We start from the raw sequence: 16169 nt of genomic DNA on the forward strand, positions 1-16169 counted from the left end.
TATATTGTGCTCTCATTGGAACATGCATCAATTTCATCCAGAAAGACTCACTTTCCTTGTTTAACTCATTAACAGTAACATGTATAACAGTTGCTTCCCTATTAACAGTGCTCCATAGTTCGTGCTTTAATACCTTTCACGTGAAATAGGTGACAGTTATTCTGTATTGCATTAGGTGTTCGTTTATTGACAGTTTTCTAGCTTGGCTTCTATACATGCTTGTCTGTAGAAAAATACATGTTGATTACTTACTAATGAGATATTGGTAAAGCTTAATAATAAGTAGCACCCTGTTGTCATTTTCTGTTACCTTAACAAACCATTGTGCTGTGCATACATTTTTATTACTACTGGTGCCACATTGTCTGGCTGGAATATTAGTGGGATGAAGTGGAAAACACCTAATCAAGCTGTGAGTTTCAGTAGTTTGGGAGAGGGAACACTAAGCAATATAAGGTTACACAATATGTTATGGCAGCCCACAGTGTTCAAGGTCTGTGATTGATATGATGATGATTATAAATAAAATTTGCAGTGTCCAGGAAGCTATATATGACCCCACCTGGGACTAAATGTAAAATAGTGAAAGAGTTCATTTAGTCATGATTGCATTTGTCTCTATTTAAGTGCTCTCCACAGCAGTTTATTTCTGCTGACTGTAATCTTTTATGCAGTCATGTATGTGACACTGTGATCCTATAAAATTGTCTTTTGGCACTGCCATAATTTACCATTGTGGCTTTTATATGAGTCTTGTCTTTTTCAGTTCTGCAGTTTCTTGTTACAGATACACTGTCTTCCTATAGCTGTGCTGAAACCCTCCATCCCCCCCCCCCCCCCCCCTTTTTCTCCTTTTCTTGGTGTCCAAGAAATATAATCTTCATTTTGGTTTTCCAGGCTCTCTAACTCAGTGTCATAAATTTTTATCTTCTTTTTATTTTATCATTTCTCACTGGAGGGGGCACCTATTTGTGAATACACTAGTACCTAAATTACCGCATTTTGAATTCTAAACTGATAATCATGTTTCATGTTTTCTTTAAATGTATAATAATTTTTTCGGGTAAATTCGAGGTTAAGTTCCACAGTCAGACCATTAGTTTCTAAAGTACTATACCCTAGAGGATCTTGGTGTAAGTGGGACACAAACTTAACAGAGTGAAATAAGTTCACGTACCAGTAGCTCAGCACTTTTTGGAGCTATGTTTAAAGTGATTGTTGCTGTAACACATGTGGAAGTGAGGAGAGATTTATAAATTAAAAGTATTTGCTGTGAAAAGTACAATACAATACAATACTTGAAACTTTGGTATTTTGCTATATTTTAACACACATTTATGATATTTATATAATCTTACATTTATAACTTTTGTTGCAGATCCTCAAGGTGGACCAGTGTTCCATTTAGTTTCTGTTCCTCATCCCAATGAAATTGCATCATTGTTTGAATTGGATCCAACTACACTAACACGTGGAGACTCCCTTGTCCCACAGTCATCTTATGTTCGCCTTCACCACCTGTGTACTAATACGTGGGTTCACAGCACATCTATTCCCATTGACAAAGATGATGAGAAACCTGTGATGTCTAAAGTAAGTAATATCCATAAAAATGAGACCCGACACCTGTATTGTTGAGATTTGCTGCAGTCACATGCAGAAGGGAGACTTCTTCTGACAGTGTATTTTCCATCCATCCTAAATCTGAAATCTCAATTATCAGTTGTCTTTTCTGCCATTACTTAGTAGTCTTTATGTTCATATCTGCATAAATGGTTAATGTGTTTAGTGTTCCTGTTAGTTTTACATGTGCACATGCAGTAGATATGTGTTGGGGTTTTACAGAATTATTTTGTACTTTGTTTTGAGAGAGTATCTCTCCTTCTGATTTGTTTATTCTTCCTTCTCTTGTCCCCTTCTCCTCCTATTTCCTCTCTCTCCTCCTCTCTTCTTATCACTTCCTTCTCTCCTTTCCCAACTCTCTCCTTCTTGCCTCCACCCTCAGCGGACCCATGCCACGCTTACAATCTTTCTTGAGTAGGTGCATTGTGAGTATGGCGCAAATTGCAGTATTTCTTCTTTTTCCTGTGCTGCAATTTTACGCTCTGGCTATATATTATTCCAGACTTGGTTTGTTGGACAGATTCTGAATATTCCCTGCTCACAATCAGACTTGCTCGTTAGACATTATGGATTTTCACCACTTTATCTATTTTACAGGACTTAATTTAGTTAACTCATGGTTGGTCCTTACATTTGAGTTAGACCTCCACTCGTCACGGAAGTGCGGGCTATGCGGGGAAGAGCCAGTCCATGTGTTCTATGGCAGCCTGCTGACTATGCAGGGTATGCACTACTGATGTCTGAGCTGTTACTTCCTTGCACATCCTTTTGGGGTTGCTGGGGCACTAGAACTCCAGGCAGTGACCATCAAACCATGTGGCCATTGCTCACACTGAGTTGCCCCCTTGGGTAGAGCTGTCATTTGGAATAGGTGGCATCACTATGGATATCTCACACAGTGAAAACTTGAAAGTTATTAGCCAGTGACATCGAGGCTTTGGCAGTCTCTTCAGACAGACCTAAGTGCTTCAATGCAGACCGACTCCAAGAAACTTGTGTCCTTATCCACCCTATGGGAGAACATCAAAGCCAAGCAGTTTGTATAAACTTTTTCCCCTCAGTTCTAGTTTGCACCTGGAATGTTGGAGGATTCTTTCTATCTTATAAACCAACATTGTTTGTAGATAACATTAAAAATGTACTTGGAGAAACCACTTCCTTCAGTAAATTAACAAGTGACTAATTAAAACAATGAATTCTACCCTGTACTGAGTGGTACTTGCTTGCGAGAATCTCGGTGACATACCTATTACCATAACCGCCCCCCCCCCCCCCAAAACCTGAACGTGTTATTGCATTTAATTTTTCACTGGGAGCTATCACTGTTGATTGATGAGTAATTATGGTAAACCTGAAAAAGTAAGGGCTGACACTGGAGTGTTCATCATTGCTTTTTTGTAGGGCATTTGCTTTGTGTGAAAGGAAAAATCATGGTCTGCTGTTGTGATGTACAGCCGCATTTCCCACCATGATGTGGTGCTTTTTGTTTTATCCTGTTCTTGTTGATGTAGGCCATAGTAAATCATGATTCCTAGGTTGAAATTAAGAACACTATCCAGGGTAAAAATTCACAATAAAGTTAGTGCCAAAGGCAACTGAAAGATTATGATCACTCGAGAATAACAGAAACAAATGTCATTCATGTGATACCAATTCTGAGGGAAGCCTCATTCCGGGTGGCTTGCATAGTGGTATCCGTGGGGGCTGCACCATGTGTAGTAATGTGAAGCAGTGCAGGGATGGTGCAGTGTAGAACAGAGCACCTTGGCGTGTTCCGATTGATGAGCTACAAGTGTAGCTTGCTCCTGGCCTGGAACTGAGTGAGCAACTGAATGCTCCTGCTGGAGACTTTGCTGTAAGTTTCTAACATGTGGATGTATGTCCATATCCACATGACATGGTAATTGTTTCCTCAATAGCACCACTGCTAGTTTCCTGATGTGCACTGCTCTGAAGTGTGGCTAGTGCCCTCTGGTGCTGTTTGTAACAGATGGTGTATCAACAGACTGTTTGTATACAGTATTGTGTCCGTAACATATGATGTCAGTGTGGTATCATTAAGTTGGTACATAAGTTCATAGTGTTTTTGTTTTGCATATTGATATTCCAGTTGCTATGGGTTTATTTACCAATTGTCATTTTTTATCTGTGGTTCATTGTTGCTATTTGAGTTTACATATTGTCATTTTGTCATTTGGAGATAGTGTGTGGAGCTGTGAATGCTAGAAAATGCAGTACCAAGTTGTGAAATAGCAACATTTCTAACATATTCATCTGTTTGAGTTCAGTAGAGTGCTGCTAGAAGTGGAGGCAGCCAGAAACATTTGCACTGTGTATGGGTATAATGCCTTTGGAGAGAGCATGGCAAGAAAATCATTTTCTCATTTTAAGGAGGATTGTTTTGATATTAGTGACTCTCGACATTCAGGAAGGCCTTTGGTTTTTAATGAAGATTATTTAAACGCATTAATTCACAATGATCCACATCAGTGTACTCAAGAACCGGCAAATGTGATGAACTATGATCATTCTGCCATTGTCCGACATTTGCATGCAATGGGAAAGAGTAAAAAATCGGGTGTATGGGTACTGCATGCTCTAAACCAAAATCACAAAAATCAGTGGGTGACCACACCCACATCTCTGCTCAATCGTCAATTCGCTCATGAACGACATAGGCCATTCCTATCCTGTATTGTTACTGGTGACAAGAAATGGTGTCTATATGCTAACATAGGGAAAAGAAAGGAAGGGTTGAGTCCACACAAAGCAGCAACTCCCTGTACAAAGACCTGCATGCATCCACAAAAGACAATATTATGCGTCTGGTGGAAGATCGACGGTGTGTATGCTACGAATTGTTGCCCTGTGGTGTAACCGTCACTGCTGACATGTATTGTCAACAACTGAGATGTCTTGCAGACACAACAATGACCAGAAAGATTGGACAGAGTGATGCTACGCCACAATAGCGCCTGCCCGCATTCTGCTAGACTGACAAAAAAATGCTCTACAGGAGTTGGGTTTGGGAGTCATTCTGCACCCTCCTTATTAACCTGATCTTGCTTGTGCCCTCAGATTTTCACCTTTTTCTGCTCGCTGCCAAATAACCTTCCAGGAAATTGTGTTCCAGATGAAAATGTTCTCCGATCATCGTTTGAAAAATTCTTCGCCTCAAAATCACATGATTTCTACAGCCACGGAATCGAAAATTTACCCCAGCATTGGCAGACTGTTATAAATAGTGAAGGAAAATTTATTATTGATGACTAAAGTCTTTATATTTCTTGTTTTTATTAAACTTATGGAAAACGCTACAAACTTATGCAACAATGTAACTGTAAATAGTCTCCAGGGGATAAATGTGGGTGGGGGGTGGGGGGGGGCACATGTAGGCAAACCTGCAGGATGAAGACGCCATACAATCAGCATACGTAGTCAGCCTGTGCCTAATATCTAACACTTTTACTGCTGAAACTTCAGGCATGTGTCTTCCCACTGAACTAACAATTCAAGTTACGGAGACAGTAGCTGGCTGCTTAATGAAAACTCATCATATGAGTAACCATCATTCTATGTCATTTGTGGAGATGATCATCCTCCTCAATCCCAGAAGTGTGCTACCCTATTAAGGGACATAAAATTCATGAACTTAAACTCTCTGATTACTTCAGATTTTTTTTAATCTCAGGAAAAGTAGGACCACTTGTATCCCATGCCAGTGGTATCGAATTTTGTCACTGCTGTGGCCAGGTCATCAGCAGTATCTCAAATATTTACTCCCTGCATTATTTCAGTGTTGACCTCTGGTAGTCGCAAAGGACATTAACACATGGAGGATAAAAACAATGTTCTCGTGAGCTTTCTGCTCTACCATTTTCAGGTATCTCAACTCCTCACACTGGAGAAGCAGCATCCTCCTTTGGTGTATACTGGTGATGGGGCTCCTTTTAGGGAACCACCTCCCAGATTTGTACAGACCAACCACCCAACATCAGCCAGTGGCTGAAGAAGCCGTGGACTGCAGGTCCCAGGGGTGCCTGCTTCTTTTTGGTTCCTACCCTCATAGTGGATAAGTCCTATTAAGAGTGCCAACCTGCTGTAGTAGTTGAGGAGAAAAATAAGTCTTGGGATACGGCTCCTCAGGTTTGTCCAAGGCACCAGATCTCCATAATAATAATAATAATAATAATAATAATAATAATAATGTACTTTTCTGCAATCTGTGTTACTCTCCAAGAAACATATTTCATGGCCATTGTCCATCCCTTTGAGATGCGGTGCCTTCTGTTGGAACTGTACTGAAGGAATCTGTATATTGATTCACACACGTCATCAATTAATGGCTTACCCTATGCATACATCAGACGCAATAGCAGTGTGTGAACAAAGCCAGCAGTCATCATTTCCCACTCGAGGAACTTATGAACCTTGAGATGGCCACCTTAATCTTACAACTTTCCCTTCCAACCTTTTATCCTACTTTTTCATTTCAGTGTATTGGCCAATTTGTATCTGATCTCGATCTGTGTGTCCTCAATGATGGTAGTCCTATCAACTTCAGTGCCACTCATGGTACCTTCTCAGTGAGTGACCTTATGATCTCTTCTGCTGGTCTCTTGGCTTCACTACAATGATCACTATATGATGATATTTGCGACAGTTACAGTATCACCTTCTGGTGGTACTGATACTGTCAGTTCTTTGTCACTGCCCTGACAGAACAATTTCCATGTTGTGCTCCCCAAAGAGCCAATTGCAGTTGTGTATCTCTTCCGTCACCTTTGTTCCTGCTCTGTCAGACTGTATCACAGAGATTGTCAGAGATGTCTGTGACGTGATCATCCGTACCACTGGAAATGTTATCCCTCTTTCTATGGACCCCCTCCACCGGTGACAGATACCACTTTTGCCAGACTCTGTAATGGCTATTCAGGACTATCAAAGGGCCATTCAAATCTCAAATGATGTCCTTCACAGATCACTCTCATAACTTTTAAGCGGCTCCACACAAAGGCTTGCTACCTAATTAACGACAGTAAGGAGGAGTGCTCTAAGAGCAGAGTGTCCTCCTTGGGATGATATACCTTTTCATCCCAGGTGTCAGACAAGTTTCGTAGTCTACTAGACTGCCAAAGATTAACAACTGTTCCAGTTCTACTCCTTCTTTGTGGTATTCTGACTGTTGTGTCACTTCTTGTTGCACATGTCAACAAAGTGGGGATCTTACTTCTTCAATTCCTGCAGTGCCAACTATTACTCATTTGTGCAATCACCATATAATTTCTAGTTACCGGCTTGTCAAATTCATTTTGCATACTCGCCCTCAAATGAGTTTATCAGTCAGACTACACTTCAGAACTCTCTGCTGGGACCTCCACCTACGACGCTTCCCATTAGAATGTACCCATCATGTATTCCTGTGCACTCTTCCTTAGTTACTTCCCAAATGACAGATTAGGACAAAATAATTTCAAAATACCTAAAGTTTCAGTTGCCCTCATGATCTTTTGGCATTTGTTCCTCTCAGTTCTTCAGTAGTATTAGGGTACTACTATTATTTACACTACCGGTTTTAAAACTGTGGATACCACAGGATATGCTTTTTCATCTCCCACTGGTCAGGAACAACATTTATTGCCAGAAACATAATATTTTTACAGCAGAGCTGGTAGCCATTAACAAAGCCGTGCATTATATTAAAACGGACCTCTCACATCCATGTTTCAATGTGTAGTAACTCAGTGAGCATTCTCCAGGCTACTGATCAATGTTACTCCAGTCATCCCATGTTATCTGATATTCACAATCTTCTCCCTGGGTTTCGTCGTCCTGCCTGCTCAGTTGTTTTTCTCTGCGCACCAAATCATAAGGGTGTCCCAGGGAATGAACTGGCTGATTGTTGGGCTAAAGAAGTTATTTCTTGCCCAACATTTGCTTTGACAAACCTGGGTGCAGAGGTGTGGGTGCAAATCTCTACTCATTCATAGCTAGATCATCATCTGGTGGCTTACTGTCATGTCTAACAAACTCATGACTATCAAGGAGACTATGAATGCATGGCACTCATCCTTCCATTTCTCCCAGAAGGAATTCATCATCCTGTGTTGCTTCTACATTGGCCATAACAGATTAATCCATAGTCTTATCTTATGTAATGAGACAGCCTCATGTTTTGGTTGAGGAGTCTTACAGATAGTACCCTCCAGAGGGCTCACAGCTCTTTTGGTGAATATTAAAAACATATTTGGTGAACTCTTTTCCTTTAGTAAATTTCAAAGTGGTTCTATCTTAATTAAGATGACAAATCCTACCCAGTCCCAGGTGTTACTCTCTTGTAAACAACTTGGTGATGTACTTGCTACTATAACATCTCATAAAAATTTGCAATTACTTGGGAGACGAAGGATCCAATCTGTGCATTGTGTATGTCAAGAGTTACCAAACAGCAATGTCGAAACCAGCACATTCATCCTCACTTTTTAGGGGAGTTTGTCTTCAGGAAATGTCAAAATCACCGTTTGTTGTCACAATGTGAAGTTGCATTTCGGGCCCCCAATGCGACGCTGTAAATGCCAACATTCCAGGCATGCGTCTTTCTGGTGTATATATGACCACATTTGCGGAGACAGGGGCCAGATACTTCATGAAAATTCACCATTGCCTGTGTCAGTTGCAGGAACAACCACCCTTTCTTATCCCCTAATCAGTGAATGTACAATTCAGGAACTGAAGGTCACTAATCGCCTGTTATATTTTGAAGCTCAGAAGAAATACGATCTTTTGTATCTAGCCTCAGTGATATTGACTTTTACCATTACTGTGAGCAGTTTGTTGGCATATTTATTTCCTCAAGATTGAACTTGCAGTATTTGCACAAATAAACTTGAACATGGTGGTGATAGGCCCTCCTCTCTCGTGATTCCTGTGGCACAATCTTCAGAGACCACTGCTCACACCTGGCTAGAAAGGCAGCATTCTCTTCCGGTGCCTCCGCTAACAGGGCTCCCTTTCAGGAACCCTCTCCCCAGAAAACCAGAGTCAAGCGACTTGACACTAGCCAGTACCTGAAGGAGCCACAGTGCCTGAAGGAGCCCCAGAAATGCCACCTCTTTTCTCCATTTCTTACATCAACAGCAGATAAGCCTTTACCAGCATCTCAGTTGCCAAAAGTTGTGAAAGAGGAAAAGAAAGTTAATTTGGGACTCTGGGGGCACCACATTGCCCTCACACTGTTGGACTCGGAACTGATTTTCGTTGATGTTGTTCAACCCTCACCAGTGACAGAAAGTGACCATGTGGCATGATGTGTCTTGGCCCTTTCATGTCTAACTAGAACCCTCTCCATGTGATAATTCAATGGAACTGCAAGAACTAAAAAAGACATGCTGAAAAGTAATGCCTCTGATTTTTTTATGTGAAAACTCTTAAAGCTTTTCAAATAAAACAAAGTTTATTAACGTTCTCCATCTTTATTAATCATGTCTACATATTTATTTCTCAACATAGTCACCCTGGTGATGGACACATTTCTCGGAATTAGAGACCAGTTTCTTGATAATGTCACTTTATAGACAGAGCCCTAACTCCACCTCTGGTTGCACTTCTTCATCACTGTCAAAGTGAATTCCTTCAAGGTGTCCGTAAGTTTTGGAAACAGGTGAAAATCAGATGGGCCAAATCGGTAATGTGTGGATGATAATCAATGGCAGGGCTCCCAGAGTGTTGGGTTGTTGCAGTTGTCATAGTGCCTGTGTGTAGCCTGGCTTGTCACCCAGAAGAAAATGGTGCTCCATGTGTAAACAAACTCTTCAAATTCATGCTTTCAGCTTTCTGAGTGTCTGGCAGTACCTTGCACAGTTTATGGTGATGCCTTTAGGCATGAATACCAAAGGTACCACAATTTGAACATCCCAGAACATTATGAGCATGACTTTGCGTGCTGATGGCATGATCTTGAACTTTAAGGCATCGGTGACCGTTTGTGATGGGACTCCATTGATGCTCTTTCATTTTTGGGATGAAAATGGTGAACCCAGCTGTCATTACCTGACACAATGTCATTAAGGAACCCATTACCCTCATGCTGAAAACACAAAAGAAATTGTTGACAGATGTCCAGTTTCCTGTGTTTTGTGCCTGAAGTCAGCATTCGAGGCACCCACCCTGCACACAGTTTTCTGTATCGCAGTTCTGCAAAGATGTGCTGTTCGCGCTGTAGTGATATGCCACACTTACCTGAGAGCTGTCTCTGTGTTATCTGACTATTTTCTCCAACAAGTTCTTCAATCCAGTTACGATGAGTCTCACTGGTTCCCATACGCAGTCGTCCACTCCGAGCTGTGCCACACATATTGAGGTTAACATCACCATTTCCTTCATTATGAGCACAAACAACCTAACATCACACATTACTGATGTCAATACAGAGCACAAACAAACCAACATCACATGTTACTGGTGTCGATACAGTCATCACTGTACATAGCTTTCATTCTTGTATGAGTTTCAATTGGAGGCACATTTTCTTTGGTTATAAACTTGATTACAGCACGTTGTTTCTCATGAATTAACATAGTTGCATTACACACCACCTCAGTACACAATACAATTTGGAGTTTTGTAGTGACAGAGGGTCTCAGTGTGTGTCAGCGAAGCAGTAAAGTTGACCAAGTAATATGCGTGACTGATAGTCGGAACAGAATAAACCATTTGGAGGCATTTCTTTTGAACACACCCTCATACTAGTACTATCCTCCTTTTCTGCAACCTGTGTTGCTCTCCAAGGAACACACTTGACTGACGAACATACTCGAACTCTTTGAGGTTACCATGCCTTCTGTTGGATCTATATTGGACCTCAAGAGAGCACCTAGAAGTTTTTGTACACTGTTTTACAAAGACGTCATCAGTGAGCAGATCCCCCCCCCCCTCCTCCCCCCATACCACATTGGAAGCAGTAGCAGTAAAAGTGCAAAAGACCCCAGTGATCACCATTTGTAATGGTTATTTACTTCCAGGCAGGAAGGCTTGATATGACAACCTTAATCCAACCACAACCCCCCTACCTCCTCCCATTCATCCTGTTTATCCAACTTAGGAATTTCAGTGTGCATTACCCCCATTTGAGGAAGAGCCATTTTGTCTGGTAGTGGCCTCCTGATCGGTCAGCTTCTTTCCAATCTGGATCTGTATCTCCTCAGTGAGAGTACACCTACCAACTTCAGTGTTACCTTTTTGGCAACTGACCTAACCAACTCTTCCTCCTACTTCATGGCTTCATTACAATGGTAGCTATATGTTGTTGATATTTGTTACAGTGATCACTTTCTGGTGATTGTGTTACTTCCGCATTACACCCCAGTGAACCACCTATCACATTGGGTTCTTCGAAGAGCCAACTGAAATTTGTGTACCACTGCCATCTCCTTCGTCCCACCTCTGACAGATTGCGTCGAATTGGTTGTGGCAGACATTTGCGACATGATCACTTGCTTCACCAGAACTGCTGTGCTCTTTTCTATGGGTCCATTCCACTGTCAACTGGTGTCATGGTGGACCAAAGACATGGAACAGCTATTCAGGACTGTCAAAAGGTCCTGCAGTGTCTCAAGTGATATTCTTCACAGACCACACCCATCACTTTTAAATGGCTTTGCACTAAGGCTCGATATCTAATTAAACATAGTAAAAAAGAATGCTGGCAATGCTATGTCTCATCCTCAGGAACATATACCTCTTCGTCCAAGGTGTGGGCCAAGCACCATAGTCCGTTGGGCTACCAAATATCAATAGCTGTTCATGGTATCTTCCTACATGATTTTGTCAGTGCATCTTTCGACCTACTTTGCGACAGCATTGGCTTCCTCGTATTACACTGTGACATTTTGAATTTTGAATGCCTAAAAGAGAAGTTGAATATAGCACCCTATCCTTTAACACTCTGTCACAGTGAATTATATACTGAACCTTTCACTGCCTGGAAACTGCTTGAGGCTCTTCATCATCACATGATATGACCCCAGGATCTGATTTGATCCTTAATCATATGCTCAAACACCTGAATATTTCTCAAATACTCCATCTACACAAGATCTTCAACAGCATTTGGTTGCAAGGTGTTTTCTCTTCACAAAGGTCCGAGAGTATTATCATCCCAGTCCTTAAAACAGGCAAAAACCCAATGGCCATTGACAGCTACTGACCAATTAGACTCACCAACATGCTCTGCGAACTGCTTGTGGGGATAGTGGCCCAATGATTATACTGGGTTCTTGACTCATGGGACCTTTTGTTTTCTTATGGGTAACCATTTGGTTTGGTTAGAAGGATCAGTATGCCAGGCTTTTTATAAATGCCAACATCTCATTGCAGTCTGTATTGACCTACATAAGTCATACAACGCTGCTTGACACTGTCACATTTTACTTATGTTCCCTGATGGGAGCATTTGGGCTCCCTACAGATTTCTATTCGTCAGTTTTTACCCCACTGGTTGGGTCAAGTTTGAGTTGATACTCTCAGCTGAACACGGGTCAAGAGAATGGTGTTCCACAGGAGTCCATGCTGAGTTTACATTCTTCCTCATCACGACCAGTGGGCTAGTGACCTAGTCTGACCATTTGTCATCCCTGTGCCATATGTCAATGACTTCTTCATTTGATATAACTCCCAGTCTATAGCCTCAGTTGAATGGCACTGCAAGGCACTTTCTGGAGGGCCTCCACTTGGACCATTTCCGATAGTTTTAAATTCCCTCCCATTAGAACAAGAGGCATGCATGCCTATAATTGTTTCATGGTCTGTACTGATCCAGAACTGTACTGGGGTACACAGCAGTTCAACATTATTTCACAGTCCCAACTTTTGGGACTCTTCTTCAACGGAAAGCTGACATAGCTGCATTGTCCAGATTCAACTGTGGTTCCTAGGTTGATGGGTTGGTTCCACCTTTGTCTTTGAAATTATTGTACCCAATCCATTATTGTGGTGTTAGACTGGCCACCGACACCTTCCGTGCTAATCCCATAGACAGTCTCCTTGCTGAAGTGGGAATCTTACCTCTTTAGTTCTCATGGTACCAATACTTGTTCACTTATGCTGTCACCATCTGGCAATTTCCTAATCATCCAACTTGTCAATTCTTTTTACATACAAGGAACATCGCCCACCTGATATCTGCCCTCGGATGGGAGTACCAATTGGGATTCACCTCGAAGCCCTCTGTTGGGACCACTACCTAACACCCATAGAATGTGCTCCCTGTCCTTCTTTCCTTTGTAAATGCATAGATCATGAATTAAGATCAATCTATTTCAAGAACCTAAAGTTTCAGGTTTTCAGGATTATTAGGGTGCTACTGTTATTTACATTGATGGTTGTAGAGCCAGGATTTGTATGGGATATGCTTTCACATTTCTACTGGTCAGGAACATTTGTTGCTGGGAACGTGTAGTGTTTTTATAGTAGAGCTGATAGCCATTAACAGAGCCCTATATTTTATTAAACAGACCTTCCGTGACCACATGTTAATTTCTAGTGACTCAGTGAGCAGTCTCCAAGCTATTGTTTTGTGTTACTTTTGTCACCCCGTGATATCTGCTATTGATGATATTCTCTCAGTCCTTAGTCCTACTGCTTTCCCAGTTGTCTTTCTCTGGGTCTCAATTCATGTTGGTTCCTGAAGAATGAACTGGATGACCGTTTACCTAGAGAAACAATAACTAGCCCAATATTTGCTTTGATGATCCAAAATGCAGATTTGAGGGTGGAGATAAGACCCCTCCTTACTTGGAGATGGAGCAACATCTGGTGCGATACTGGCCCCTCTAATAAACTCTGCACTATCAAGGAGACTACTACTGCATGACACCCCTCCTTCTGCTCTTCCTAGAAGAAACCTAACTGTTCTTTGTTGCCTCTGCATGGGACATCCCAGATTAACCCAGAATTATAACTTGTGTAATGAGCATGTCCCATGTTGTGCTTGTGGCACATTACAGATAGTATCTCACCTGCGGGTGGAATGCCCTTTCTGGCTCTCTGTGGAAAGCATGATCTTTCAGATTCCTAGCCTGTAATATTGGTGCACAACATAGACAGTTGAAGGGGTTCTTCATTTTCTCTGAGAATGTGGATTGTATTCTCAAGCATAACATTTTAAACTACTTTCGGAGGCAGTGACAGGTTAATTGGGATTGGGACGTCTCCTGCCACTGCTGGGTCTGCATGACCATCGACTGTACCTCCTCTGCCAGCTGCCTTGTTCATCCCTCTTTTAATCTGTTTTATTTGCTTTTAGATATGATGAGCCCATTTACCTGCTACACCCTATTTTACATTTTAGGAGTAGCATGCTGATGAAGGCGAGTCCCCAATGATTCCTTATGCATGCTGCTAGTTGACTACAAAAGGGCAGTTGAACAGGTTTTTATACTTCTTTCTGAGATAGTGGGTTCTGTTCCCATCTTTAACACTGTGACTATAATGGTTGGTGGTTGGGGATTGTTTGACAGTGGGACAGTTCCCCCATCACATGCAGAATTGTGAGTGACACCCATTTATTAACATGATTATTTCCCTCACCTTCTTTTATTATTGTCAGTCCAACTGATGTTTGCTACATTTGTAGCCTTCTTCCTTTTACTATTATGAATCCTCCCAGTTAAAGGCATCTGATCACCTTCTGATCTGCGCATCAGACCATATCATATACTTTTACCTCCTTTAATTATTTCTTAGCTCTTCCATCAATATTGTTTTCAGTGCCTTGATTGCACAACTTTTAAATTCTGTCATACTTCAATCAAATTTCTGGTAGACATCACTAACTTCAGATGATATCTCTCTCTCTCGCTCCCTCTTGACCAAGGGCCCCAAGACTGTGCTGTTTAGACACTTAACCCCTAACCAATCAATCAACCAACCAACCTTGTAAATCGTAGCTTAATCCAGGTGGGATGCCCCCTCCATCTGGTTCTCCACACCGATCATCATATTTTGGATTATTTGCATCTAATGTAAGTGAAAGATTTATTGACAGGTGAACTGGTTATTCATTTTCTTAGAGAAAATGATTTTTATCCTCAGGTCTAATGGTTCAAACTGCTGTCAGGGCATGGGAGGTGAGATTCTGTTTGGGGTAATTCCTGCCACTTGCTGTGTTCAGGGTGTCCTTGATCCTACGTCCTCCACCAGGTGCCCTGGCCATCCATTCATTACTGCTTGTATTTTTAGGTGCAGTTAGCCTATTTCTGTGGTGCACCCTATTTTATTTTTTGGGAATTCCCCTTCGTAGCCATTCATGTTGAGGTGTCAGTTCCGGGTTGAGATGGTGCACTGGCCTTGGATTGAATCTGCCTGGTGGATTAACGATGAAGGTTGGTGTGCTGACCAGTCTGGCTGTAGTTTTTAGGCAGTTTATCACATCCACTAGATGAATGCTGGGATGGTACCTGAGTCCAACATTGATTACATGATTCACAAACATTTAGAAAACTTTTGGTCACTTTCGTGTGAATAATGATGCATGCAGACAATTGGGGTGTTCGCATCCCAACCCAGGGTAACAGCGTGGCATCAGGAGGGGCATCCAGCCATCTCTTAAGTTTTCATAACAAATCCATTAATAATCATCGTGACCCTATACTGATGTCTGACAAAGGTGTAAGAAAAAGAATGGATACCCTTTCATATAACTCAAAACCATAAGGATCCCTAATCTTTGATTCGAGCAATTCTTCAGGCTTTTCCAGTGATCCATTGACATCTTGAGGTGACGGGTACCCTGCTGGATATCAGCATTCTGTTTTCAGTCCAGTGGAGTTATAGGTGATCCCTCTGTGGTCTGCTCCCATGTGAAGCATCCTGTGATGTTTCACCTCTGGCCCTGTGTGCTTGGTGCTCTGTCTGCAATTCACGTCACGTGTTTACACTCTCAGTTCTTGGCCTGGCACACTGGACCAAAGAGAAAAAGCCTAAAACACTCTCAGTTCTTGGCCTGGTACACTGGACCAAAGAGAAAAATCCTACAGAAGCAGCATCTGGTGGGAGCAGGCGGCAGATGGAATGCCTGGAACTGACTGTGAAGGGGGAAGGCCTTAACTTAAATACTGACCCCTTTATGAGTGGCAGTCTTAGGTAGCACCTGATGAAGATAATGAGCCATCCATCTGGCAACTTGATTACTTCTTTCACCTAATTTTAATATTGTTGGTCGCACTGATGTTCATTACATTTTAAGCTTTCCCAGTTTTACTGTTACTGTTTACCCTTCCACCCAAATAGAAGGTAGTGGAGTGGTCTCTCACCAGCTGTCTGGCCTGCAGACCAGCCTGAGAGATGTAGTTTTACCCTCCAATATAGCTTTCAGTGCCTTGATTTTCCCACTCTAACATGCTACTGCAATGCAATCAAATGTGTGGCTAACGTCACTAACTCCAGACGGACTACACCATAAATAAAAGACTACTAACCTCAGTGTGTAGTAACTTACCAATCCCTCTGAAACCAACTAATAACACCACCCTTCCATTTTATGACCCATT

General features: G+C 41.8%; 1 protein-coding gene across 1 annotated transcript in view; it reads left to right on the forward strand.

Moving 5' to 3' along the window:
• Window positions 1-16169, forward strand: part of LOC126469900 (inositol 1,4,5-trisphosphate receptor) — a 345163-nt gene that overhangs the window by 38845 nt on the left and 290149 nt on the right. Inside the window, exon 9 of the mRNA XM_050097248.1 lies at window positions 1379-1593. Within this exon, the coding sequence (XP_049953205.1) occupies window positions 1379-1593 (215 nt within the window). The remainder of the gene's footprint in view (window positions 1-1378; window positions 1594-16169) is intronic.

The sequence above is a fragment of the Schistocerca serialis genome, chromosome 3 (genome assembly GCF_023864345.2).
Source record: "Schistocerca serialis cubense isolate TAMUIC-IGC-003099 chromosome 3, iqSchSeri2.2, whole genome shotgun sequence".
NCBI lineage: Eukaryota > Metazoa > Arthropoda > Insecta > Orthoptera > Acrididae > Schistocerca > Schistocerca serialis.